The sequence below is a fragment of the Haliaeetus leucocephalus genome, unplaced genomic scaffold, assembly GCF_000737465.1.
Source record: "Haliaeetus leucocephalus isolate CR32 unplaced genomic scaffold, Haliaeetus_leucocephalus-4.0 Scaffold2, whole genome shotgun sequence".
Taxonomy (NCBI): Eukaryota; Metazoa; Chordata; class Aves; order Accipitriformes; family Accipitridae; genus Haliaeetus; species Haliaeetus leucocephalus.
This window is the reverse complement of record NW_010972438.1, coordinates 8,857,359-8,885,072: the sequence shown is the minus strand read 5'-3', so window position 1 is coordinate 8,885,072 and position 27,714 is coordinate 8,857,359. Positions and strand designations below refer to the sequence as shown.

At 47.8% G+C, this 27,714-nt stretch overlaps 1 protein-coding gene across 1 annotated transcript in view; it reads right to left on the bottom strand.

Annotated features, from left to right (window-relative positions):
- CADPS (Ca++-dependent secretion activator) overlaps positions 1-7,896 on the bottom strand; it is a 185,117-nt gene extending 177,221 nt beyond the window's left edge. Inside the window, exons 1-2 of the mRNA XM_010573333.1 lie at positions 7,888-7,896; positions 1,121-1,234 (exon numbers count right to left, since the gene is read on the bottom strand). Coding sequence (XP_010571635.1) covers positions 1,121-1,234; positions 7,888-7,896 — 123 coding nt within the window. The remainder of the gene's footprint in view (positions 1-1,120; positions 1,235-7,887) is intronic.
- Positions 7,897-27,714: the final 19,818 nt, after the last annotated feature.

Sequence of the window (27,714 nt, the reverse complement as noted above, 5' to 3'; positions counted from 1 at the left end):
TTACGTTGCTCTTAGATCCTAAAATGCAGCTCACGCCATCTTGAAAACTTTCTCTGAGAGCATCTGTTCAGTGAAGCTGTGGATAAACTGATGATCCCTTGGCAATTTCTTTTCTGATAAGAGATGTAAATTACTCTCAGCTTCCTTCCTGTACAGAGGATGATGGAGCAGTAACTACTAGGCCGGTTTAATAGAGTTAATCCAGGATAATTTGTGCTTTCCTTACACAGAAGCAGCTGCTGCCATTTTTTATAGAGTTAAAATTCTCTTCAGTTTTAGTATCTGATTTTGGTCCCCTCTTAGATTCCACTTCCAGAGAAATATTTTATGTAGGCAATTCAAAATCTTCACCTTTTATGACAGAATAGCTCTAGGGAGAAAGAGAAATGGTTTGCAGAAAGGCTAACAAAAAAATAAGCGACACTCCTCATACAAATCACAAGCACTGTTTCCTTCAAAAACAGAAGCACTTTCCTTCTGAGAAAAGATAAGAAAGGCAGCATTAAGGGCTGCATACAAAGAGGTGCAAAAAGACAGACATGCATAATTATTCTTTTGCACAATTATGAATGATGCTTCATGTTCTTTGGTATCATCTAGTTTTGTAGATGTACATCCTCCTCCCTCTCCCTTTGCTTTACAGCACTTGTCATACCAAAGAGAAAAGACAAGACTCTTGCTGAAAATCCCAAAGTCATTAGACACAATGCAAAAGCTTCAGTGAGAACTGAACGTGCTGCCCAGTTTTCTCTTGGTATTTTTCAGAGGGAGCACGTGACATGTATTTTGCATTGTGCCATCTTCCCTGTTTTAGAGTACACTGTTTAAAATATCAGGAAGATATTTAAGGAAGGGCTTAAAGGAAGGGCGATCTTCCCCATAATCAAGCTATAGGATACACCATGGTGTAGGGGTTGCCACGGTTGCCATATGGCTGCACGTTCAAACCCTGAACCTCACAAGCCTTGTGATATACCAGACATCAGACAGAAGAAGCCTTGCACTTGCGTTTGATTTGTGCTGTTTGATAAAGGACAATACATTAGTTCAGAATTCAACCCAGTTTGTGAATAGTGGCAAGAACAGGGATTCACATTAATATTGTATCGTCTCTCCTTACCTCGTAGTAGCTTTGGACAGCATTTATAAATGCTTCATCTGCCACAATCTGGGTTTCTCCGTTGAGAAAGGCCTGGAAACGATCTTTGATTGTCTGGAGCTGCTGCTTACTTATCTGCAAAACATGGAAAAGGAGAAAATAAGTCAAGAAAGGTTTATGTATGAGGGAAAAAACCACTAGTTCTTCTGCAATATATTATCAGGGTGCTAATGATGTGCACTTCTGCTCTCCTTTGGGGACTGCAGCAATAGATGAGGAATCAGCCATACGTGGGTACACACACACACACATTCTTCAGCCTGGCAAGTTCATTTAAGCATGGTGAGCACCTAAAACCACCCTCAACATCACTTCTAAACAACTCTGCCACCACAAAACGCACACAAGACTTTTACCGCTTCAGGTATACCCAAGTCAAAAGCAAGCTGCTGTGTGCATGCTTGGAAGAGACTGTTTCAGCGCAATCTCTTCCCCATTTAGCCTCTCTCTGATAAGTTTTTATCACTGAACGGGAAGCCTTGCAAGCTGGCTGTTGAAGATGGCACTCCTCAGCACTCCAGGGCCTTGGTCTTTCCTCGTTTGTTTTTTTTTTCCTTGCTTATTTCTTTTGGCTTGTCACATATAAAACAGCAGTCGGGACCAGTGGTGAAAGAATTTAATGCCAAAGAGATCATATGAGCGCAAACCTCTTCTACTTATCCTAGCAAGGACCTTCTCTGCTGTCTCTTTGCTGCTCAAAACAGCTTCTGTCCAGCATACAGCTGGTACAACTTACAAGATAGTTCTTATTTTGGCACAGTGACATCAATAGAAAGTTTACAAGGGTTTGTTCCAGCCTTGTAAGATAACATGACATTATTTTGCCAATTTATCTGTCAGTTTAAAAACAGATATAGCTAAAAACACCCACATCTTCAGTTTGCAGTGCAGTCAAAGTCACAGCAGGCACTTAAGTCATGTACCAGCAATGCCAGTACAACAGCTCAAGATGCTGATAATGCTCATGCTGAAGCACTGCAGGCATTTAACTGTAGTTATGCCTCGTTTACCACGTGGCTACTTCAGGTTTGAGGATAAGAATTAATTTAGGCAAAAGAGAAGGAAGCAAACAAGATGTATATATGACAACTTCAAACTTAAAGGGAAGAGAGAGCAGTAAGAATTAGGACAACTGTTTACTAATGACCAAAAGGTCTAGAGAAGAGGGGTTTTTTTCCCCACTTGTATGCCAGCAGAAGAAATCAGCCCATTAGAATGGAAAAGAAAAATAAAAGCAATCACTCTAAATGTCTAAATGGCTTTGAATAAAGTATCAAAAACTACAGAGATCCAAACAACTAGAGCATAATGAACCCTGGTAAACACAACTAGTGATAAAAAGCACGAGAGGGACCACTTGGAAAATGCAACGATAAATATCACTAGATCTAGATGATGTGCCACGCGGGGTGTTTAGGGACTGCAGTAACGAACATCATGAATACTGGTAATTAATTCTGCAACACCACGCTGAGTATGGTTAGTGAGCAATGGCAATTTGATGTGATAATCTGGGATTAGTTTATCCTGGTGCTTATGGAGAGGTGTTCATCAAAGTGACATAAAGCAAGACTCAATATGCTCTGCTTCAGAAAACATGGAACAGCCTTTGCCATCCCTGGGGGTGCTGGAAAGACGGGTAATTGCCACCCCCAAAACAGCAGCCCACACTTCACAGGGCCTCACACATGCAACAAGGCTCAGCGTCACAGGGCTGGAGCAAGGATTGTCCCTCTAACCTGACCCACCTCAGCCTTGGTCATCATCTGCAATGAGCCCTGTGGAAAAGCACTGCCAAAAGCTCCCGGCTTTAAGGCTGGCAGGATCTAATTTTTGGCTCTAAGAGTCCATTTGCCTTGTTAGGTACCTAAAACCCTTCGTGGCGTTTGCCAATAGCACCCTAGACATCATGAGTCCTTGGGCAATATGCACAGCATCAGACATAAAGGAGGCTCCAAACCTATCTGAGCTGATGGAAGCCCTGATGGAATTGAAAAGAAAACTGGGTCAGCGATAAGAGGAGCCAGAGACAATGTAGTGATCGAGTGGAAGACACCTGTGGGAAGGTGCTAGGTCTGTTTTTATTAAGCATTTAATTATCTGGGAGAAGAGAAAAGCAGGATGTTAATTAAATGTATTGACGGTTTTCTATTAGCAACCATTGTGAATGTCAGGCAGAAACGATGGGGCGATAGAGGCCATATGAAATCAAGGAAAGAAACAGGAAAACTACAGGTAACACTGAAATCAGGGTGTTGAGGCACAAAGACAGACACACTAAGAGCACGGATACTCTGAGCCAAGAGGCTTTTCTCTGGGGATTTTAACAATGTGCGTGGCATTTTTTTGTTTGGTTTTTTTCCAGGTTATTTCCTAGGACAACCTCCAGAAGTCCTTGCTTGTTCAATTTCTATAATGCCATCTAGCAGCAATATTTCATGCTCCTTCCTCAATACTGATGGGCTACCTTCAAAACGAATGATGCTCCTTGAAATTCCTAGAAACTCCCAATACACAGCTCACATGTGAGCTCCCGGGGGCTGTGGAAATGAATCACTGGATTTGTCTCTATTGGAGTGTCAGTTGCTGCCTCCTCGCCCCCAAGCTTTATGCAAGTATTTTCCTCACCCAGGGAAAAGGAGATCCCCTCTGATCACACCAGGCTGCAGCATGGCCCAGTCCTTGGCTAACGGAACCCTCGGTCTTCCATCCCCGCCAGACCGTGAAGCAGCACTGGTGTATTGATCTGTGTCTGTGCCACTGTTATGGACATTATCAAGAAAGCAGACAATCTGAGCCAGAATTAAGCTCCTTTCATATTAAATTTAGCTTCTGCAGCACAGCAGCAGCCGCCTGGTGCAGAAAGTCAGTGCCAGCCGGGAAGCGGAGGGTAGTCAGACCCCGCAGGTCAACGAAATCTGCCCAGCACGCTCCATCTCCTATTTTATGCCTCTTCCCCTCCCCGTCAGGCACCGAGGGCATTGCTGCCGAAGCCCAGAACTGCCCCTCGGCCAGCCAGGAGGCAGCACCTCCCCGGCAGAGGCTGGACCGGGGCAGGGGGGGTCACCTCAGCCCCAACATCACGCTCCAAAGCCTTTAAGCAGGGCCAAGCAATGCCACCAACCCACCACAGGCTTAGAAGAGCACGTGCCCTGAACACCCACCTGGAAGCTTAAGTGTTTTAAAGGCAGGGGTGTTACTTTATCTCTCATTATTAGAGGCACCAGCGATGAGCTAGAAATCCACATGAAGCAAGCCAACAGCTTCTGCAGACCCAGTAAGGCCACTAAGGGGCCAATACAAACCACTTCCCATTGAGTTACCTTCCGTAGCATGCTTACAAATAGGGGAAAACAACAGAATTGCTTCCCCCTCGAAGCCCATTGGTACAATAGCACAGCCTTCGCACCAGCTACGGCCGGAGGCGAAGCCCTGTTGGGTTGCGAGCCCCGCGGGTGTAAGACTGGTGGGGCAGAGCATCCCTGCCCCTGATGCAAATACAAATCCAGGTGCCGTCACACAGGAGAGAAGTAGAGAACTGGGAGTAAGCAGGAGTACTGTGGTGGGTGGAAGAAGTTTATTCTATTTACCTTCCCTCGCTTTTCCAACCCTCACTGCTTTTCCCCACAACTGCTTTCAGTGTGTGACAGCCGTTAAAGAAGTAACAGTCATTTCTGCATTTGACAGAGATTGCAGAACACCCTGCTTGCATGCAGTGACTCTGGACCCAAGTGAACTCTCCCAAGTTAATATCGTGGCAAGTTTATGCAGAGTGTTTCACAGCCTTTATCTATCTAAAGCATGTGAGTACTTAAGTTGCCAGATACACACATGCATATTAAAAATGTAATTAATTGAGTCAGAGATGATGAACTCCTGGCACAGGTATCAGGCAGCGTTCCCATGGAGCTGTGGGCTGGCATCCTTAGTGGATTGCACGGCTTTTTATAAGAAGCTTGGCAGAGGTCTTCTCCATAACAGACTAAATTACGGCGAAGAGCTCACCAGTGACTAGATCTGGGTATCCAAATGCTCCCTACCTTCTTGGTCTAAATATATATTTTTTTTAAAGAGAAACTGCATTCCCAGCACAATCTAGTGACCTCAGAAATAGGGTGGAACAATCTCTGGCATGTGCCATGTCCCCACCATGGTCACAAGCAAATCACAGAGGCAATTTCTTGAATGTGCTTGATGGAGATCTCAGCAAACGGCATACCAGCCTCCTCGGGACAAACGCTCACTGGCAGCTTTCTTGCTACGTGTTATTTCTGCACATATTCCATCTGACTCAGAGCCGAACGCAAACCTGAATGCACGGAGCCATGGCACCTTCTCCAGAATTGTTCCAGCCAGTGAACAGCTGGCACCATCTCTGCACATCGTCTCCAGCCTCCTTCGCCTACACCGAGGGAACGCAAACATCGCAAAGAGGAGCTGCTTGGCACAGAAAAGTTCCCTAAAAAAAGTTATACACAGCAACGTGCCCCACTAATCCATCCTCTCTCCAGAACGTTTTGCTGTGTCTGAGCATGCAGGAATAAGTACGGCCATACAGCTCGCTGCTTAGGGTCTATATTACACAATAAGACGTTTTATACCCCATGCTGTATCATGGATGGGCTCAAAGCAGAGTCTCAGATTTAGGTGCATTGAACTTCAAAGAACCAGAACAACTTCTGCAGATAGTCACTTTTTTAAAGTGAATTTTCAAACCTGCATGTGTGAAGAAAACAAGATGACTTGCACTCGCAGGACAGTTGCCTTTCCAAGCTTTCCATGATGCACACCAACAGTATTAAATGTCCAAGAGCCACAGATGACATGCCTCAAAAGCTAATAGAAAGGAGCATTTCATAAGAATTTATAAGAATTCTTGCATAATGTTGCAGTGAGGGTGGTCCAGCACTGAGATGGGGGGCCAGAGAGGCTGTGGCATCTCCAGCCTTGCAAATTTTCACAACCTGATTGCGTGAACATAATCTGGTTTGGTAGGGAGCCCTGCTTTGAGCAGAGAAATTGGGCCAGAGACCTCCAGAAGTCCCTTGCAACCTCCATTACGCTACAGCAGTACCATATCCAACAGAAGGTTTGCAAGGACAAGCCATCCTAGATTGCAGATTGCCAAATGTTTTAGGGCTAACCGCTGATTTGTCAGTGACAGGCTACAGAATAACCCATCCACAGCTGTACGTGTACTCAAACCAGCTAATGAAGCCATATCCATCAATGTGACAGCTGTTGGAATAGCTGTCAGATCTGAACTCTGTAGAAGGAGGTTTTCAGGTGAAAGGCACCCCTGGGTTGGAGGGGTGACCCCCTTTACTGCCACGCTTGAACACCTCTGATCGAGGACTGGGTGTTTTGGTGCACTGATGGCTGACGGTGCCCTTGCACCCAGCGCACCCCACCAGAAGGGTCTGCCCCGCAGCCAGGACACGAGGCTGCACCGCAGTGCTGTATGCCGGTCCCTGATGGCTCAGCCCATCAGTATCACCCGTGTCTCGCAGGAATCGGTTCAGCCGGGGACAGCAGGTAATTCCCAGGGGAAGCACCTCTGCCTTTTGTCTAGAGAGACCAAGAGCAGCACAGAGCTCTTCCTCCTCAGGGCACCCACCGTTCAGGTACCACTGCAAGGAGGAATATTTAACTGCTCACTGTGCTGTTGTTCTGGGTTTGGTTTCGTAACATCTAATAAATACTTTATTGCTCCTCAGCACCAGGTGATTTAGGAAGAAGCTAAACCAATTGAATGAGCATCCCTCATCATCACTGCTTCCACAGTCAGAAAACCAGCCACGATGTGAACAACATGGAAGGGAGGGAAGAAGGTGCGGGAGGCCAGAGCAGCTGAGCGCTGGCCCCGGGGGAGAGGCCAGAAGCCCCAGCAATGGGCATGAGACTAGAAAAAATCCATCAGGTTATTTTGCACTGGGAAAACGCATCAGGTTCTCCCTGCACCGATGCCGCTTTCCCCCTGACGAGAGAGAGGACCACACGGGGGGTGACTCACATCCCCAGCGTTTGGGGTTTTACTTGCAAACTCTCCTGGGCAGACGGGGCTGCTTTGCAAAGAGCTGAACGTCACTGGCTTTTCGCTGTTAATGTAACCGACCAGCATTAACTGCCAGTCTTGGGGAACTTTTCCCAGCTGCCTAACAGTGTATTTCCTAGTTGTTTCAGAGAAGTTGAATATTTGTTACCAGAGAGAGCTCCTTGTGCTTTGCTTTCTGATAGCCACAATCCATCTTTCCAGGGATACCGGTCTGGCACGTCCTTTTCCCTTACAGTCTGACCGTACACGGATCACTGTGCACACACCCACTGATCTACTGCTGTCTATACAATTCCCTCTTTGTGGGCACTTCGATTTGTTGCCTCTCCACGCTGTCCATGATTTACAGGCCCTGGTGCATCCACACTACCCACCCTTTCTCCAGCCACACTCCTCCTTTGTGGATGGCAAATAAGGAAAGCACTGGTCACGTCCCTGGCCACCAACCTGGTGCCACCTTTTCCTCTCTCAGAAGAGGTGCCCAGTTGATTTGCTGCAGAGAAAATGACCATGCCATCACCACGCCTGGGTTCGCACGCACAAAGCGGCGAAGGGCACGCACTGACCCCTCTGCCTGCAGCAGCTCGTGCCCTGCCTGCTCAGCCCACTCGATATGTTGGGGATGGGTCAGAGTGATGGGGACCCTCCAAAAGCAACAGTCCTACGTACCCACCTGCGCCATGCTGGGTTTGGGGACAAGCAACGCAAACAGCCCCTGGGTCCTTCCACGCCAGCCCAGCACTGATTTGCAGCTCAGAGACTGAACCAACCTCTCACTCGAGCAGTCCACCAATACAAGAACAATATTTCCTGACCTAACGGTAAATGTCTGCTTCAGCAACGTGACTGAAGGGGTTAGAAAACCCACCAGAGCTGCCCGCAGAGGAAGGAAGCCCCCTCCTCTGCCCAGCCAGAGCTACCACCAGCCAGTGCCCTACCACAGCATCAGCTCCGATCCTTGCCAGGACCTCTTGCTACCTCTGTTATTACCAGCAAACTCCAGCAGCTTTGCAGCATGCGCAGCACGTGCTAAATGATTTTGGCACTTGGTAGAACATTTCTTCTTTAAAGAGGCTCAAGTATTGCTGGATAAGTAACAGGAAGGTAAATCATCAACCCCTTTGGTTAGGCCAGTTGCAGGCACAGAGCCTCTAGATGAAGCAGAGCAGATCTCTCCTTTCCACTGCCCCAGACTACATCCAGTAGCAGGTTTGTCAGAAGAGACAAAGCGCAGGCTCTGAGTCGCTCTCTTTGAAACACGTGGATGCTCTTTTTTGTCCTCTCAAACCCTGAGTGCATTTCTTTTCTATGATTCACTCTGCCAGCTAGGCACACTTCTTCGACATACATGAAAGACCTAAAATGTTATTATGGCTGCTCCTACTTTCTGAAACACAGTGATGCACCATGCTAAAAGAAGAAAGCAAAGCCAGAAGCTGGGACTGGGCCTTTGCCATGAGGACCTTCTCCCTGGTACAGTCCAAGCTACACCTTCCTTCTGCAACCTACCATCACAGGGCAAGCCTAGGTGTGGAAACATCAAAAGATACCTTGCCACTGCCTGCTTCACTTGCTAAATCCGTCTGTACCAGGTGTGTCCATCCAACACTCACATGCCAACCCTGCATCTCCCCCCTGCAAAGGGTCCCCTTTTCAATTGAGATCAACCACACTTATTGGAAAAAGCACCTCTGACAGGTTCAGGAACTTCTGCTCCTGTCTGCAAATTGCTTTCTCCTGCTGTCTGTCTCTTCTCCTGGCTGGTCCTTCCTCTGCAGCTGGTGTGCAAGTGAATAACCCCAAGATGGAGCCACCTGACAAGAGCACAGATAACTTGGAACTTCTCCCAACTTTGATCTTATTTTACCTAAGCAAGCCATTAGCAGAGTGAGTTTGCAATAGATCCAACAGACTAAGCTAGCCCTGCTGGGTATTTTTCTGTGTATGATCAAACAGATACGTGCCCCTGTTTTTTTACTGACTAATAAAAATATGACTTTGATCTCAGAAAAATGGAGAAGCCAGCACAAAATACAAGCAAGAAATAGCAATGATGAAATACTAGGCCAGGGATTGAGCATGGGCTGAGGGGCAATTGCTGCTCTAAGTAACCTCCCTGGTGACTTCTGCTGTGATGGCAGCCTCGCCTGGTAAGCTCTGCTGTGTAGAACGCATCATTGTGATCTGGCAGCTTTCAGCAGAAAGCCCAGCGTCATCCTGCCTGTGGTAAAAGTGTAGCTGCTCTGTTAATAAAACAGAAAAAACAAACCCATAAAAATACTAGCAGAAATACAGCTAGCAAATAAAACCAGGAGGCAAATAGAACGGAGGCTGTCTAGGATGGACAGAGTGACATGCACAGCCCCCCAACACCGGGTGCCCCAAAGGCAGGAGACAAATCCCTTTATTGCCCTGAGGTCTGCTCCAGGCTGGACTCTGCAGCTGGCTTCTCTCCTCCTCCTCACTCCAGCCCAAACACCTTCTTTGCTCCCTCCCAGTCACTCTCTGCTTTACCCCAAGTCTCAAAGGCTGCTTCCACAACCACTTACACAGCCTCCTCTGGAAAATCCTGCTAGCAAGGGCCTGGGTCAGAGGTGCAGGTCAAGTCATGTTTGCTTTGACCGGCACAGGAGCTCTCTGCAAACGCAACAGAAATGGCTCAGCCTGCTCTTTTCTTCCAACAGTGCAGTACGTGTGGTAGGTACAGTCCATTGCTGCTCTGAGACCTCCAAAAAAACCCAAAACCTTAGCCCAGGAAAAAGGATCAAGATAAGGTCTTTCTTCTCCTCTTGAGCCTTAAAGGCAGTCTTGAACAGTAACATTTTCACTCCTCTTTTTCCTTCGGTTGGCAAACAACACATGGGCGCTTGAAGCTTGTGAGTGTTGATGCGACACAGCTTCTGAGACATTACCTCGCATACTTTCATGCTTCAAGACCATGGTGTGCTGCACAGTGGAAGGGCATGGTGTGGAGCTGGAGAATGTCACAGGTCATCTCCCATGGCTCACGCATGCTGTGTCCCTTGGAAAAGTCAGGGACAGGCTGGGCTATGAACCTACTAGAATTTGTACTTCTTCCAGTATATTCTGAGGACAACTTCCAGAACTCAGATGTTTTACAGCCTTACTGACAAGGCAAGTAAAAAAGTCAGTTTGGGGTATGGATGCTGCACATCTATTGCCTAGTGGCCACAAAGCTCCAAGCCTCCTGCTCTATCACTGAGACAGGCACGTAAAATCTCTCAGTTCAATCACCTGCAATAGATAGCTGTTACAGTGTTTATTTAATAACAAAAAATTTTGCGCAAAATCTCTGTCCTGGTTGAACCATGACAATCTCCTACAAGCACTACAAAGGTACATTCACAAATGATGCCCAGGTGCCCAAAAAAAAGAATTGCATAAAAGTGAATGGTTTTACTCAGCTGATCAATGTGGCCAGAGCCCCTTTGACCATGGACACCCTGCCAGCCGCTCCTGAGGAGTAACTATCAGTGCAGAACCTCTTCCCACCAACCTGGTCAATGTTACTGTACTGTCCAAGTACTCTTGAAGATCAGTAACCCATATTGCTGCCAATATCACCCAAGCATCTCCATTCTTGGACTACTTTAGGGGCTAGGCAAGGCTTGGTATATCCTGCGTTTGGAGATCACAGCCTAAAGACAGCTAAATATCCATGAACTAACTGACTCCAAAAAGTAGGTGAGGGATAGGGTGGGAACATGAGCTGGTGCATGCTGGTGGGTCCCCCATAGAGGAGGGCAGTGTCCCAGTATCCAGGCAAGTCCTCGCTCTCCAACAGCCCAGTTGTCTGCTTCTTTTGTGCCACATCTCCCGTTTGTGAAAGGAGAATAACAGCACTTCACTTCTCTCCAGAAGTGGCTACATGCATGAAAAGACTGAGAGCCTCTCACAGACTAGGATGGTGGGCTGTCCAAGAAGAAAAGCAAGCTACTTTTAGAAAGGCACTTTTAAATCACTATTTGAACTATGTTCATCTTTGTGTTCCCACTCCAGGCAGACCTTACATACTGCAGAAGCTAATCGTCCTTCCTGGTTAATGTATACAGTGGCTCATGCTGACTTGAAAACATTAAACAACCAGAACTAAGGATCTCCTACTGACACTTCAGATCTCCAAACAAAAAAAAAAACCACCAGCCTGTCCCTTTTTTTTTTTTTTTGTTAAAAATAAAAAAAAGTACATTGACTATCACCGGAGTTAATTTTGTACCATTTTCATCATTAAGCTCTTAACTTTCCTCCATGTCACAAGCTATTTTAAAAACAGTTCTTACTGAGCAGAAGCAACGGACAAAGGAATGGAGACTCAAGGACTCCTGGTGTGTCCCAGCCTCTGTGAGAGTGCTGTTTGCAGCCCAGCAAAGTAAGCAGGGGAGGGAATATGTTAGATGGGTCTGAACAAGATACAAGAAATGGAGAGAAGCTTCCAGGCAGAAAAGGCTGAAATGCTCAGCCCTGCCGTGGGCATCCTGCACGCACCCGCCGCCCCTCGCTGAGAGCTGGGGGAACCACCAACCCCCCCAAAACAGAGGGCTGCTGTCTAGATCAACTTGAAATTGGGCTGGTGGGGTGGCAAGGGAAGCAGACGCAGGTCTGAGCAATATTTCTTTTCCAAAGAAAGCACATTTTCAAAGCAGCCCATCAAGAGACCTGACCTATTACACGCCAGGGCTCTAAGGACAACTTGTCATGTTTGAAGTTTTCCCTTATTCTATGCATGTGCTATGATTTCCAGGAAACAAACAAAAAGAAAGAAAACACCCCAGATTTTAAAGAAAATCTGTTTAAGAGCCAAACACATCTCTGATCCAGTAAAAGATAAGCTGTCTCCTTCAGACAGCACTTGAAAAAGGTTCAATCAATCAGTCAAGCCAGAACAGAACTTGTTTCTAGATGGAAAAACAAGAGAGAAAAGGTGTGAAACTGTAGTGCACCTCCTCCTCCTCCTCACATTTCCTGCTAAAGTGAGTAATCTCAGATTTTACAAGGGCATGTTGTTTGGAAGAAAAAGTTTGGTAAAAGGTAGTTTGTTCTGAGGCAGCAAACTACTGCAAGAAAACACAGCATTTCAACTTTCCATCGCCACTGCTGGGCAGAGACATAGGAATATGCCTTTGCATAGTGGCTGGTACGTACCCAAAATAGCTGAGAATGAACGTCTGCTCCTTCAGAGACATTAGGGAACATTATTTGCAATAACATTGTTCCACTGGGGTGATTATTAATATTTATTTTAAGGTAAGGCACCGTTAAAATTATCCAATTTTCTTCCACAGCCCTAGTCTTTGGTCCCAGTTTACGTCAGGAAGCTGAAAATGAAAGGGGCGAATCTTGCAAACTATCTGAGGCATCACAGAGATGGCGTGAGAGTCTGATGGGGACATACCCCCCCAAGGCTAGTTTAACTAAAGCAAGTGCTCAGATTTCCAGGCTCGGAGCACATTCACTTGGCAGGGGAGGCTGGAGGAAGCAGTAGCCTTTTCTCAGCTTTGGGCTGTAAATATAAATGAAACGTAGCTGAGGAAATCACGTTCACTACAGCGCACACGCAGCATGCATGCAGCATGTGCAGGTCCCGTGCTGGCATCTGCAAAGAGGACAATTAGCTGCTTGCGTGAAATTAGGCGTGGAGTTCGAGAATGGTTTTTAAGGTAAGAGAAAGGCCATTTGCTGGCTGACAGGCTGTGGAGTCTGCAGCAATCAGTCTGAGCTTTGCAACACAGGGAGATCCGCTGGGGAACTGGTGGAAGGACAGGGACCCCCAGGGTGAGATGTCTGGGCCACGCACAGCTTGGCACTGGGACCTTCCCCACAGCAAAACCCACCGGTAGAGTGGAAGAAGCGATGCCGTAATCAACACGCACTTGAAGCATCCCTGGGGGGCATCTGGCGGGGGCAAGAGGGACATCCTAGCTCCCCGAGTGACTATCCCTCTCTGCCCTTGGTGCCTCTAGCTGGCATGCTGGTTGTCTTTTGCCTTTCACCTCCTGCCAAGTTTAATTAGAGCTAAATAACACCCCCCAAAGCTGCTTGTTGTGACCCAGAACCAGCCATCCAGCCCCATACAGCAGGGCCCAACTGCAAGATATCTCATGCATATGCAGCCAAATCTGGTCCAGTCCAACCCGGCTCTCCCAGCACCCATCTGCAACCCAGCCTGGAGACAGAGACAGTACTGGTAAGCTGGAAGTAAAAAAACCCAACCAAACAAACAAAAAAAAACCAAAAAACAAAACCATAAAGAAAGCTTTTTTTGGTGCCTTGATGGCCTGTAGTGCCTTTTTTTGGCTGATGGTGAAAGATACTAGTTCTAAACATGCAGCTTTTCTAACAAACCCAGAAAAAGCAAGTTTGCTACCACTATTATATATTAGCTACTTAAAGTCTGGCAATTTTCAACACAACAGTTGTATATGGCCCTACATAAAGATCCTTTCCAAAAACACATGATTACACATTAAAACCTCTCTCATTTAAAGCTAGGAAAGCTGTTTTAAGGATTCCTGTGCAGTGTAGTATATTGAAGGCTGTCTCAAAAAGGAGAGAGCCATTTTTCTTCTTTGGGCTTTAGGCAGGATATTTTTAAGGGCTTTGAGTGATGAGCTCTGGGAATTTCTGCTGGGAGGGTTACTGCCCACTGCTGTCCCCTTCCCATCAGATGAGCTGTCTCTGCTCCTCACTTGCAGGTTGTGTGTGGATGAGAAGAATTGCAAACTGATGCTACAAGAGCAGTGACCTGCAGCAGAAGGGGATGTAACAGATGGAGCAAACACCCTCTTCAACACACCCCCAGAATATGTTGTCCAAGCCCAAAATCCAGATTTCTTATGTCTCTTATGCCACCTTATCACTGGCTGAAAAAGCCCAGGAGGAGGGAAGAGAGCAGGCTGTGCACAGAGGCAGCACAGTACAGTCCTAAAGGGCAGGAGGGAAGAACTGCCTGTTACTACATCTGGTAATGAGTTTGTCTGCACATTGAGAGTACAAGTTGAAACCCCCACAAAAAAAGCAACACAGCTACTGCAGATTTGAAGCATATAATTTCAGAGGAGCGTTTGTAGGAGAAGAAAACACGTGGGCATACAGAAAGAGGAAAAGACAGAATCAAATTATTCTTCATAAAAGGCAGCTGTGCTAGAGTTTGCCTACAGCATTCTCCACCCCAGAGTTTTACTTCTGCTCCCAGCAGCCCTGGAAGAGGTCACTGAAACCATCAGAGTCAAAACCACAAAAAGCAGGAAAATAAGCTCCCCAAATGAGCACAATGCGTTGAATCACTACTCTCATTTTCCTCCTCCCAGCAAGCGTGAGGAACAGGCTATGTTCTGGAAGCAGGTCTGTGCTGATGGCAGATCCCAGAGCTCGGTGGCAGCTGGACCACAGGACCCCGTGTGCTCCGATCCCACGCTGTGCTGTACATGCACACACAGCCCCAGTGACTCCAGCTCACCTCAGCCTACAGCGTGGATTGCTTTTTTTTTTTTAAAAAAAAAAAAAAACTCAAGCATTCCTATTACAAGCCTCATCCTACGCCAAAGAATTAGAGATAACTGTTACCTGCAGAAATTGGAAGGAAAAATACTAATTTTAAATATTGCTTAAATAAAAGCTGCAGAACTGAGGATCTGGGAATCCAGTCTTTTACCTGAAAATGCCCCAAAAATATTTGAATGAGAGGAGCCCAGAGCTTCACTCCCGGTGCTAACTGATGGGCAGGCACCGGCACAGCCAGCCATCGCCTCTCCCCAGGCACGCGGCCCGGCGACATATTGCAGAAGTGGCCCACACAGCCTGCTCGGGAGGAGGCGTCCCTGATTGATGGTTGTCTCAAAGACAAATGCCTTCACACCCCTCCGGGATAACGGCAGCAAGCTTCCCTGGCAGCCGGGCGAGGGAGGAGGCACGCCGAGAGATGGGGAGGGAGCGGCGAGCTCTCGGGGTGCGCAGGTGAAAGCAGGCGCTGCCAAAAAACACCGCACCGGCTTCGTTAGCTGGTGCAGCTCCTCTGACGTGGCCTCAAAACCCCATAAAGAAGAGGGGACCGAGCTGAAATGCAACCAAGCAGGTTTTGTCCCGAAAGCCGGGCAAGGCTGGGGTGTGCACGAAAGGAAAGCGCCAGCGAAGCAGCACGAACAAGCCCGTACCCCTCGGTGCGGTAGCGGTTTCACGCTGGCAGGGCTTTTTTCAGCGATGCCAGCGTTGTTTTGCCATTCAGCCGCTCCTTGTCTGCAGTTTCCAAACTTCAGAGACTTCAGTTACTTGAGTGGGCAAGTATCCTGCCCACACTGACAAGAGAAGGACAAACTGGTGTGAAACTTTGTTCCACCTCCAATTCATCCCCGCTTCAGTGCTTGGCTTGACCCACGCAGCAGAGAAAGCTGCCAGCTTCCAGCCAAAACCCCGGCTGCAGGCTTGGAAAGCCAGAGATTATGCATGCTGTGGCAAACAAAAATCAGCAACAAATTTCTCCCCACAGGAAGCCTTGGAAAGAAAAGCCAGGGAAGCTGGAAATAGAAGTCACCTGAGAAATTCAGCACCGCTACCCATCGGGAAGCAAAGGTGCAGCTCCAGTCCTGGAGAAGATACTTTCCCCTCACTGACTCAAAAGTCAAAGTCTTCGTCAGGAGCATGTACCCCCTGGAAAAGCTCCTCAAGCCCAAACGCAGAACTAGCGGGCACAGGTCACTCCTTCTGGTTGATGCATGTCTGTGTCTTCTTTCAATTTTCACTTCTCTCTCCCATGCCATCTCCTGGGGTGTACCTAAACTCCTCTTAAATTTAGGGGGCCAAAATGTTTTTTTAATTTCCTTTAATCTTCTGCACTATGATCACTTCTTTTCAAACCATATACTATTTTGTTGAGCTTTATGATTAATTCCTTAGACAATTTTCACAGAAATGTGATTTAAGCAAGGAAAATGAAACCCAATTCATCCAGATAGAGAAGCACAGAAACAGAAGATAGCATCAGAAAAGAAAAACAACACAGAAAGATAGATGCCTTTGCCACATTGCAGGCTAACACCAGACAGACATATGCAGCAAGTGCATGATAGAATGAAGATGCTTATCTTGAGTAACCCAGAGTCTGGCCAACGTGAGTCAGTAAGAGCAAGGCATACACCAGCCTGTTTGGAAGACCAAGGAGATTTCAGAATTGGTCTGGTAGCTGAGCTCTCTGCTAAACTTGTGCACAAATCCTCTTGCCTACAGGCTGACATTTGGGTGGGCAACACAGGCTGCTTTCCCTGCTCAGGGGCTGCTGCTGTGCTGCTGAAGAGAAACCAACATTCCCTGTAGCTACAGAGGGCCACAGAGAAACCCTCTGAAGCACTGTGTCAAAGGCTGGAGTTCAGAAAAAGACTTCTCTTCCTTTATTCTTGGTGCCTACAGAACCAGCATTAACCCCCACCACGTTCTTCAGCTTTACAGGCTCTTCCCAAGAAAGAAAATAACAGACCATTAAGCTGGCATAGTACATACGAAGTGATAGCAAGACCCCTCGCAGTAAAATCTCTGTGTGACGCAGAAGGAATTACCTCCATGATCCCATTTCTGCGAATCCTGCAGCATCATGCTGTCAGACAGCGGAGCACCGTGCAGGGGCTGTTGTGCTGCTGATGCCAGAGCGTGATTTCCATTAGTGTTAATAGGAACTACTGACAGAAGCGGCAGCCAAGAAGCCAAAAAGCCTCCAATCTCGATGATTGCCTTTGATAAGTACAGAACTGCATTAAGTCAGTCCCAGCAGCTGTACCACACAAATGATCACGGCTGCGAGCACGAGAAAACAGCCAGGACTCAAGTTCAATGGGCTCCAAAGAAGGGCTGGATCCCAGCTGGGATGGGGAGACGGAGCCAGAGCAATGCAAACGGCCAGCGAGGTGTCAGCAAATGCCATAAGCCTACCCCTGGTCCAGCATTCACGTGGAGGTCGGTTACAGTCCTTGGGAGCAAGCCTGAAGGAACCAGGTGGCCACCACAGTGTTTCTTGTGGCTAGCCCAGGAACGGCTATTGCCAACAACCACCAAGGTCCTTGGCATGGGGCACGGAGGCTGTTTTTCTATCCTCAGTGGAAACATAAGACAGTTCAGAAGAAAAGTATAGGTATGGAAAAACAAGGGCTTAGAATCAGAAGATAATATAACAAGAAACATAAGATGGTCCATGAGAAAACTACAGGTATGGAAGAACAGGGGCTTAAAATCAGAAGGTGGTGTTTTGTGGCTGTATCTAGCTTCACTTGCACAGCTCTGTAACAAGCAACCAGAAAGAAGTATTATTGCTTCCTAGCTCAATGCACATAAACATCTTCCTGGGATTAGCCTGTAAAGTTCTTGTGCAGCCTACTCACTCAGGTTTCTGCTTCCTACAGCCAGCCACCCCTGTGGTTATCAGCTCCCTTCAAGCTCAGGATCTCCAAAACAGAGATTTTAACTGAAAAAGTTAATAACCCTTGCTCAAACACAGCACCACATCAAGAGCCTGGGGTTCAGCTGTGCCTACCTCTGTTTCAGAGTGACACATCAGTGTTATTTTTGCCTTGTAAATTCATTATACCAAGGGAAAGACAGTTGCTCTTATTTTCATTGTTTTTTTAGCAGACAGCAATCATACAGTCATTGCACGTTTACAGAAACAAATCCCACTTTAAACGTACTACTTTACATCCCCCATTATGGTCCAGCATTTCAGACAGAAGGAAAAGTCCATCATTACAACCATCACGTCAAGTCACTGAGGCTTTTGGATATGCAAAAGCCTAGAGAAAATTCATCCCCAAGATACAGATATAGATTTTTATTCATTAGAAGAAAAGCCAGATACAAACCATAGTCCTTTGAAAGCAGATAAACTAGATGTCAAGGTTATTTTCTTCAAAACAGTTTAATAAGCAGGTGCTGAGCCTGTGGTGGCTGTTTATCGAGCGTGCCACACAAGGCGCGTCGCTGGAACATCCTTGGCCCTTGCAATTTGCAGCAAAACCATCAGGTCTCACAGCACACCCCCTGCCAGTTTGAAGTGTCTCCCCACCATCTCCACCACTCGTTTCTCAACAGCTCTCCGCAGACAGCAGCGGGTCATTTCATCCTGTTACTTACACCACAGAAATTTAGGCTCGAGGAAAAATGGGCATAACAACATCACATCATTTAAGCAACCAACTTAGCTGACTACATCAAATTCTGCCTGAACTGCTGGCAAGAGCAACAGACCTTTAATGAAACTAACTAGCCCTGAGCCAGAGAAATACTTTTTTCCTGCTGATTCATTTGAGAGGAGGTGATGGTGCTGAGATCACCTTCACAACCCAAAGCACTACTGAGTGCTCCCCTCCAGCTCACTCAAGTCCCTTTGGTCGCAAATGTCTCTGCAGCAGCCTGTGATTCCCAGGGACCTGCCTTGTCCTGTTCACACCCAGGTCGGCTCCAGGGTTTATATTTGCTGCCAATAACCAGACTCTCATGGCCTCCCTGTACTGCTCAATGCAGAATGGAAGCAAAGGAAAACCCCACCAGCCCATGCCCCAAGGTACCTGTAACTCGAATCATTTCACATGATAACCCACGAGAGCCAGAAGGAGTCCCCTTCACAGGGCTGTGTCAAGGACACAAGTCTGCGTCCCTTGGGCTCCGGGAGGGGAGCCCAAGCACGTGCCGATAGGGTCTGGACACACTGGGTGCAGGGGACGAAGAGGGTCTCCCCCTCCTGCCGTACCTGTGCTTGCCCACATCAGGTTTGCCAGCCACCTTCGAAAAGCCAGACTCTTCATGGGAGCAACCTGCTGCAGGGAAGAGACACCGCTTTGTACCACCCAGTATGATGCTCCATCATGCGGCACCGTCCAAGCCCACACAATGCATTATCTTTTACTACACACTGAAGTGAGCTGCATTTTTAAATGCTTTTTTTCTTTTCTTCTGGAAAGGAGCTCATTAGAGTAGAAAAGGATCTCTGTGACTCTCACATGTATGACTCCTGTACTTCAGAGATTTTTAATTTGTATTATCCGACTACCATGCACACGCTGTACTTGGAATTACACAGCACATAACCTAATGAAACAACACTAACAACACCAGCTAGTTAAATCATGCTGTGATAAGCAAGGAAAACGATTTTGTGTAGGCATGGCAAAGTCTCCCTTGCACCTCGGTCAAAGCGACATCTACTACCAATTACCAAGTTGGCAAAACGTACCCATTATTGAGGGCAACGGTCTAACTTGACACGTAAAGTGCACGGCTGGGGGTGCACTACGTCATTTGCACAGTGCTATTCAGCTGTCAGTGGAGAGGACTACAGGTTGAGCACAAGCAGAGGGAGGTGTATTGTGTTGTAAAAAAAGCCAAAGCATCACAGAGATGGGCAGACAAGGGGAGAGGCAGAGGGAGCACCCTCCTTCCCTTGGAGCAGGGAAGGGGCACCCCGGTGGCACTGACCATCCGGGGAGCCCCCGAGAAGGGGAGCAGGAGCAAGGCAAGAAGTGTGAGCCTGGGGAAGGGCTGCGGGAACCGCAGAGCTCCCTCAGGGAGGGAGAGGATTTGAGGACAAGAGTCCTCAAAGTACAGAAAAATCTGCTGCTAAGAAGAAAATAATTCATTCCCTGTGTCCGCGATGAGAAAATAAAGGTATGTGTTACAGCAAGGAAACCAGGCTGGATACTGGGGAAAAAGCCCCGTCCCAGTAAGGATGCAGATGCACGGGAGGAGGTGGCCCAGGAGCCCCTGTCCCCGCATCCCCAGCGGGACCAGCCAGACAAAGAGCACCAGAAGCAGCCTGGGCACACTCAATCCTGCTTCAAGGGAGGAAGATGATGAGATAGCCTGAGGTCCTTCCAGCCCTATTTTTACAGGATTTCTACTCTTGACTCCAGCTACCCTGCCATACCTTGCAGGAGGCATCCCGCAGCCTGACGCTGCTCCGCAGCAGCCCCCGCAAGAGGCACAGGCTATATTTATTCTGGTACATTGCAGTGGGAAGCTTTAATCTGTGTAATCGCCTCAGAGAAGATTTCATTCAGTGAGGGGAAAGCAATTACCATTTCATTTGCAACCAGTTGCCTTCCCAGGGTCTTCATCTATCAGAGCTGGACAGTCCTGTCAGCCTCTGCACCTGCCTGGACTTTTTTTTTTTGAGATAGGTTCACATCTCTGACAAAAGCATTCGCAGATACTCAAGGTTTTCAGCCTCTGTTTGAAGTCGTTTTTCTCCTCCCAGCTGCTATTGCTTTTATCTGACAGCATACACCCCGCATGAAGAAAACAACTGGATATAATCCTAGATTAAAGGGATTGTAACGCAGAATTAAATACAAGCCATACCCTTGATAGGGCCCGCTGTCGTCATTCATTGAGCACAGACCTCAGCCGTTTGGGAGGTGGGCAGATGGTGGTGGCATTTCTGATATTCTCTGCAGCTCCTGATTTTCCTAGACAGGCATTTACGTCTCCCCACATAGGTAGGAGGAAAAAAACCCCACCAAACTCTAAAAAAGAAAAATTGCCCAATCCTTAGTGTTTCCATATGATGCTGCATTAAAATCCCATTGAGATTTCACTCCAGCACTGTTGGAGCTGCTGCACCTCGGCACTAGGAGGGTCCGTAGTCCCACAACGACCACGCCAGGAACTGCAGGAAGGTGACTGGGGCTTAAAACAGATGAGCAAAGAGTCCCGAGGAAAGGATATTCATTGTCTACTGCAGCAAGGACCACAATAGCCGAGCAATGCAAAAGCCCACCAGGAAATCTTTATGACTTTATCTTACCTCAGGAAAGCCACAATATACTTACATGCACAGCTGCATATTTTTAAAAAAAAAAAAAAAAGGCACTTTAATCTTCTGCTCTTTCCAGTCTAGCAGCCAAAGCAGCTTGACTTGATAAAGAGACTTGAGAGCTGTGAAAACTACATATTAAAGGAGAAAATTTCCAACTGTCTTTCTCTTGTAAATTGTGGCAGCCAAAAAATCCAACCCTAAAATAAAGACATGCCTGAAGGTAGCAATTTTACAATCAGCAACATAATGATTTATATCACTGCTGTCATCTTTGTTGGGGAAAAGGAAGCCAGGTATTGTGATCATTAGCTTTTTGATACAGATGATCTCTTTAAATGAGGAAAAACACATGCATTTTAATAAGGAACTGAAGGAAATAGCCCCAAAACACTAACAGAAGAATCTGCAGCTCATGCCAAGATTTGCAAACACAGAAGATGAATATTAAGCTGACAGTATCGGTGGCATCCTGAGCCACCGCACATCCCCAGGTCCGTGTGTGGGAGCCTCACTCACCTTTGAAGCACGCAACCCGCGCCCTCCCAAAACACACGTCCTCGTGCCACTGGCCCCGAGCGGGCACAGCCTGGCAGCTGTCCCCACTCCCACTGAAGCCTGTGGGTGTTTTGCCACGGGTTTCCACGTGCTGGTCCCAAACAGCGAGGTGCCATCGCTCCTGCCCAGGACAGGGCTGCGCATAGCACTGGAGCTCCCCAGCATCCCACTGATGGTGGGCACAAAGCAGCAGCATCTGGTTCCACTAAGCAATAGCGGCTCCAGGCTCTCGTCTTAAAACAAAGTGAGAGCTGAGACATTCCTGCTTCTTTTCCCCAGCAAAGTCCCAGAAGCAAAGCCTGGCCTTGCTGGTGCCTGATCTCTAAGCTCCTGCCTATGCCTCGGTAGACACACATGAAGTTGCAGGTGTACGAGATAGGAGGTTGCCGCTGCTATCAAAGGATTAACAAAAATCAACTGAACTTGACCTTTAATGCTAAAATTTAAAGCAATGACCCAGCTTCTCATGCTTCCATTCCCTAATGTAGCCATAATCAGATTTGTGGCTGAGACCAGAAAACTGTTCTTAGAGACCAATTTACACGCAGCCTTCAACAAGCCTGGGCGATACAACAGCAAGGACACCAGCGCAGGCTTTCTCAAGCCCCTGATGGAGGAGGTTTGAAGTTGGGATGCATTTTAAGGTCATGGAACAGGACTTTCTGCAGGTGACAGCAGCAGTACATCAAACTTTGCTGAATGCTTGCAGACAAAAAACAGCAAAAAAAGTCACTGAAAGTGCTCAGCTGGGATGGGAAGTCCTTGTATAGGAACTCCAAACCAAACAAATCTCTAGTCACAAAAACACCTAGCCCTCAGATGAAGAGGATGGAGACCAAGTTAAAAAAGCCAATTTCTGCCCCACCCCCTATTTTAATGGAATAAAGGAAAGGTTCAGCCCATACTGGAGTAAGTTTTGTTTATAAATCCCAGATGATATACAAAAAAAATCCCTCCTCTAGAGAAAAAGCTGGCCACAATCTCACCCTGCATACAGCAGTTTCAGAATTTCAGCAAAGATTCCTCAGCCTGACAAGGATGCACCGAGGACGTCCAGCAGTCCCGCACCATGGCATGCCGGTGGGAGTAGCTGGCAGTCCTTTGCCACCGTTCAACTCGTGTATCAGCACTCCTACCTCGCAGTTCTCAGTCTCTGAATATTTCTGGCCCTGTGGGCCTGCAATACCTCCACTGCTGCTTGCCCTCCTGTGCTTGCCATTGAAAAGTGTTGATAGCAACAGAAGTTGGACTATTTTCTGAAAGCAAGCCTAATTAAGTATGATTCTGCTCCGTGAATTCCCTGGGAAGCCAGAGAAATACCATCAACCCTTGCATCTAGCCCTCCTCCTGCACAGCCCATCTCCTTTTGCCTTGTGTAACCAGCGGAGAGCAGCTGAAGCCCTGACCTAAGTGCCAAGACGTGCCCCTGCAGCGGCGTCGAGCAACGCAGAGGCACATGCCAAGCAGGAGGTGCTGTGCAGTGAAGGGCTAAGACACCTCTCATCCTCCCTGTCCCATTGGGGAACACGAGTCTGCCAAAAAACCCTCCCCGTCTCCGTTAAAATCACACCAGCACCTCAGACACACCCGTATCTCATTTTTGAGGTTTCTGTGGGAAGTTGTGGGTACACAAAGCAGTCAGGATCGGGTCTAGAGCATCCTGGTGGCAGGGCCTTTCCCACAGCCAGGTACCAAGCCCTTTCCTGCTCTCCCATTTCATCTCTGCACAACAGCTAGCACAGATCTTGGGTGCTCACCTGGGAGTTCATCCTGCTCTGGGCAATACCGCTAATGACAAAAAGCTAACAGCAAAACCTCCAGCAAGGCACAGAGAACCAGAGCACAGCCCCAAAACATTAGTCACTACAAACACACCGTGTAACATGAAGCTGAACACACGCAGGGCACATTTTCATTTACTTTTCTTTAATTATGAATGAATGTGGGTTTATCTGGTGTTTACTCCAGAGCAATAAAAACACATCTGAAATTATAAATCCCCCTGCCAAGAACCATCACCAGTGGATGCCTACCCTGACCACCACAGCCAGTGCAAGCAAGAAGAGATACAACTGAACGCCAAGGCCTGACATTTTTCATGCATGAGAAGGGGAGTTTTCCTTATGTGATATCCTTACGTGGTACTATGTGCACTCTCAGGAGATGCCCATCTACAACCTCTTCTTATTTACTTGTTCTTTTGCACACCTATCTATTAAACCAAAGGTTGAAAAGCAAGAAGAAGGAACCCCACCCAGGAAGGGAACCGTGTAAGGAAGGATTGCCTGGATTCACCAGTACGATCAGTAGTCATCGCTCTGATCTTGGGTTGCAATCGATTAGCTATAAATACACACCACCGTCCAGGTACTAGGGCAGGGAAAGAGCTTTATTGGAAAGGCAAACGGACCCCAAAAGCAGAGTGCTTGTGGCTCTCCAAAAGATAACCCTAAATGTCCATTGCAAATGGGAGATCATATTTTCCTGCTCACACTGGACAGAAGGGCAAATGATATCATTAAAGCCCACATTGCATCTCAAAGTCCTTGGAGGGAAGGGAAAGTGGTACTTCATATTTCTATAAAACAATTAGTATTGATAGAACAAACTATAATACAGCACTCGACCCAGGAGAGTAATTAGCTATCACAGCAGCTTGCTTACTGGATGCAGATAGGAAGCAAGGAGGCGGCAATTAGAGAGCAGAAAGGCAAGCCAGACACATGGATTTGCTATAACGAGGAATTGACCCGCAAGCCCTCTGCGCAGGTGTCTGACGAGACGTCACATACCCCATGTTGAGCAGCGGAGCATCCCCGGCACAGCCACTGGCATCTCCCCAGGCATGGCAGGGGAAGAACTAGAGCACAGCACAGATTTGAGAGCGCTTTCCCCGCACAGGTTGTGCTCAGTCTCACTTCCCCTTGCCTTGGTTTCTCTGTGCCTTAAATAAGAGCATGGCTATAAGCCAAGCAGAGAGCTCTGGCCACCGATAGCATCGGTGATGGAAAAGTACCACCGATGTAGGACGATGCCTGGGAAATTATCTGCAAGATACCACATACCATCAAATACTTTTCCACTGAAGCTCAAGGCAACTGGTTTCAGCACCCTTCTAATCTGCAAGTCTCCGAATAATCCTGGAGACAGAAGCCCTGGGGACAGCTGGGCCTCTTTGCACACAGTTTCAGCCACATGATGCTTAGCTTTAAACACCTTTGCAGAGAAAAGATTTGCATCTCACTTTGGGGTCCCGAAAAAAAGGATTTCAAGTGCCCAAACCTTCAGCGTTTCTCCCCCAAAACAGAGAGGTACTGTGGATCTGTAAGCTAAAAAGCTTAGTAAAACCCACCTGACAAATAGGCTTTTCAATATAAACTTAGTAATAGCCCTCTAAGCCTGCTCCTCTGAGGAGATATTAATAAGATCACTGGTGCTCTCTAAGAAAGGAGGGAACCACAGGGGAGGAACACGTCCCTGCACGCCAGCATCACAGCACCAAGAGCATCGGATACAAGGCACCACACTGCAAGGCCTGGGCCAGGGATTTGGGGGGGGGTTCCCACCCCGTATCCACCATACCCTTGGTTAGCACTATCCCATCCTTGGGATGGGCTGATCCCTTGCTCTACCATATTCCCAGCTGCTGAGGGAAGTGTCCTGGCACAGACCGGAGGCCCTCCGTATCTCTTTGCAGGCAGGTGAAGCAGAAGCAAACGGTGTTTCTCCTTCAGCACGAGCACCTTCCTCCCACCTCTCCTCAGCTCCTCTCTTCCCTTTCTCCCTGCTTTTGCCACAGGAGGTTTCCAGCACGGACCGGTGATGCCCCTCCACAGGGCAGCTACAAACATGTGGAAAACCAGTCCATGTGAAGCCAAAGCATTTATATCCACATGTGTACTTCTGTGAAACAGCTCACAAAGGTGGCCTGGCAAACACAACAGAGTATGAGAAAAAAAGCTCTTTCCTGCTGTGAAGTTTCAAAACAATTCAACAGGCTTTTTCATACCGCGAAAAAGCTGAGGCTACGCGTGCAGCGAGGAGCGAACGCGCAGCAGCTCCATGCACGGCTCCAGAGGCAGAAAACCATTCTGCAGTGATGCAAGTGACTGCTTCATTCCCAATATCCCTGAAATGAGGGGAGGAACTCGCCCAGCGAGGATTTCACAAGGACGCCACGCTCTCCTGGTTGCGGTGCCAAGGCACTGTAATGATGAAGGGCAGCAAAGGAGCCAAAAGACATCAGACATTGCTGGGCCAGAGCGAGTACCAGAATGACTAAGTCATTCTCTCTGGCCAGCCCAAACTCTCACAGCACAGTTAATGGTTATTTGAGAAACGGATCTAAATTTGAAGGCAACACTAGTTTCTGGATATTGACTCTCTGAACAAGCTGGGTAAGGAAAGACAGACTGCTGCAGGGTCTGCTGCAAGCGGTCTAGGACACGAGACCTGCTGGGAGAAGGCAGTTTAACAACCAGACTTTGCAGAAACCAAAGCTACAGAGACCTTGGGGTCAAAGCCGTGATTCCCACCAGCCGATGCCAAACCTCGCCCAGCATTCGAGAGCAGCAGGGTCTCTCCCCTGCCACCTTCTCCTGACAGCAAAACCGAGAGGGCAGTTGGAAGAACATCACGTATGCAAATATGGCATTAAGGTTTTGGACGCAGGGGTTTTAAGGCAAGAATCCTGATGAGCCTTTCATGACGCTCCCTGTACACACAAGACACAGCACTCACACCAGTTTGCTATCACCGTACGTGCCATTTCGCTCCTTAGAGCAAGAGCACCCGCTCCTAGGCTTTCTGGTGGCAGGGACCAGCACCCTGCACACCAGGAGGATACCAGGGAGGGAATAATGTGTCTTCTAAATAACATCACTAAGTCAAATAATCTCATCAGCTCTGGGGAATCCTGGCCGGGTTCTGAAGTCACAGCAGTGACAGAGGACAGGCAGTGCCACAGAGCTGCTGCCACGCGGATGACAGAGCCATTTAAAAGCACAGCACGCACTTTTTATTTCTTCTCTTCCCAAAATGCCATTGTCAATCCCAATACACTAGGATGAGAAAGCCTTGTTTTCACTGGAATATTCCACCAGCAACCACCTTTGCACTCCTGCTCCGTGCAGCGTTAACAAAGTAAACCAGATCTTGGCCCCAATGAAATCAATGTGATTTTTTGCCACTGACGAATCACCGCTTTACCTCGCCTCAATGTCCCAGCTCGTATGCAAAAGCAGCGCCTGTTTTCACAACACAATTAACTGTAGCAGCAGGTAACAGCCAACACACAACTCCTGCCAACACAAATGTGCTGGTTTCATCTTGGGACCTACTCCTCTGCTGATAGAGCTCGATATTGCTCCACTAGCATCAATGAGCAACAAGATGGGCAAAGGAAATCACAGATGAGTAAAAACTGACAGCAGCAAACCAAAACACCCTGGTCCTGCTGCAATAGTCGATAGATCATATTTAGGTACCAAATCAGCTCTAAAGGAGAGGGTAAAGGAAGCCAGCAGGATACAGAATAAAATTTGGCAGCTGCAAGTCTGGTGTCAGAAAGGCAGCAGGGCAGGACCACAGCTGGACAGTGCCAACGGGAGAGGCAGCTCTGGGGCACTAGGGTCCATCGCATGCTACTTTACTACTACACCAAGCAAGCAGCTCTCCCCCACTCTCTCCTTGTGCAGATGATGTTAGGAAGGGAAGACACTAGGAATCGTTACTGTGCCACAACTCTGAAATACTTTCCCCATGCAGGCAAGAAACTACTCCCATCACAAAAAGTCTAATTTCAGCGTGCATGTGCATGAATGCACAAGGTAAGAACTAAAAATAGAGGTACCCTATTTCCATGCATCGAGTCAGCAGGTACAGAAACAGCGTAAACAGTGATTCAGCAGCAGCCCGCGTGATGCAGAAGGTTGTTCCCTTGCCTCTGCCTCCCTGTTTGCAGCCCTTCCCACCTCAGCTCGGTCCCCGACTCCCAGCAGCTCCCAAGAGCGATGCCCAGGTCTGCCTTGCAAAAACACCCCCAACCCCACGGGGATGGGGAAGACCTGCCAGCCACAGGGGACTCAGCTCAGCTCCCTCAGGAAGGGGGAGACGTGGGGTGCCTGCAAATGCCCT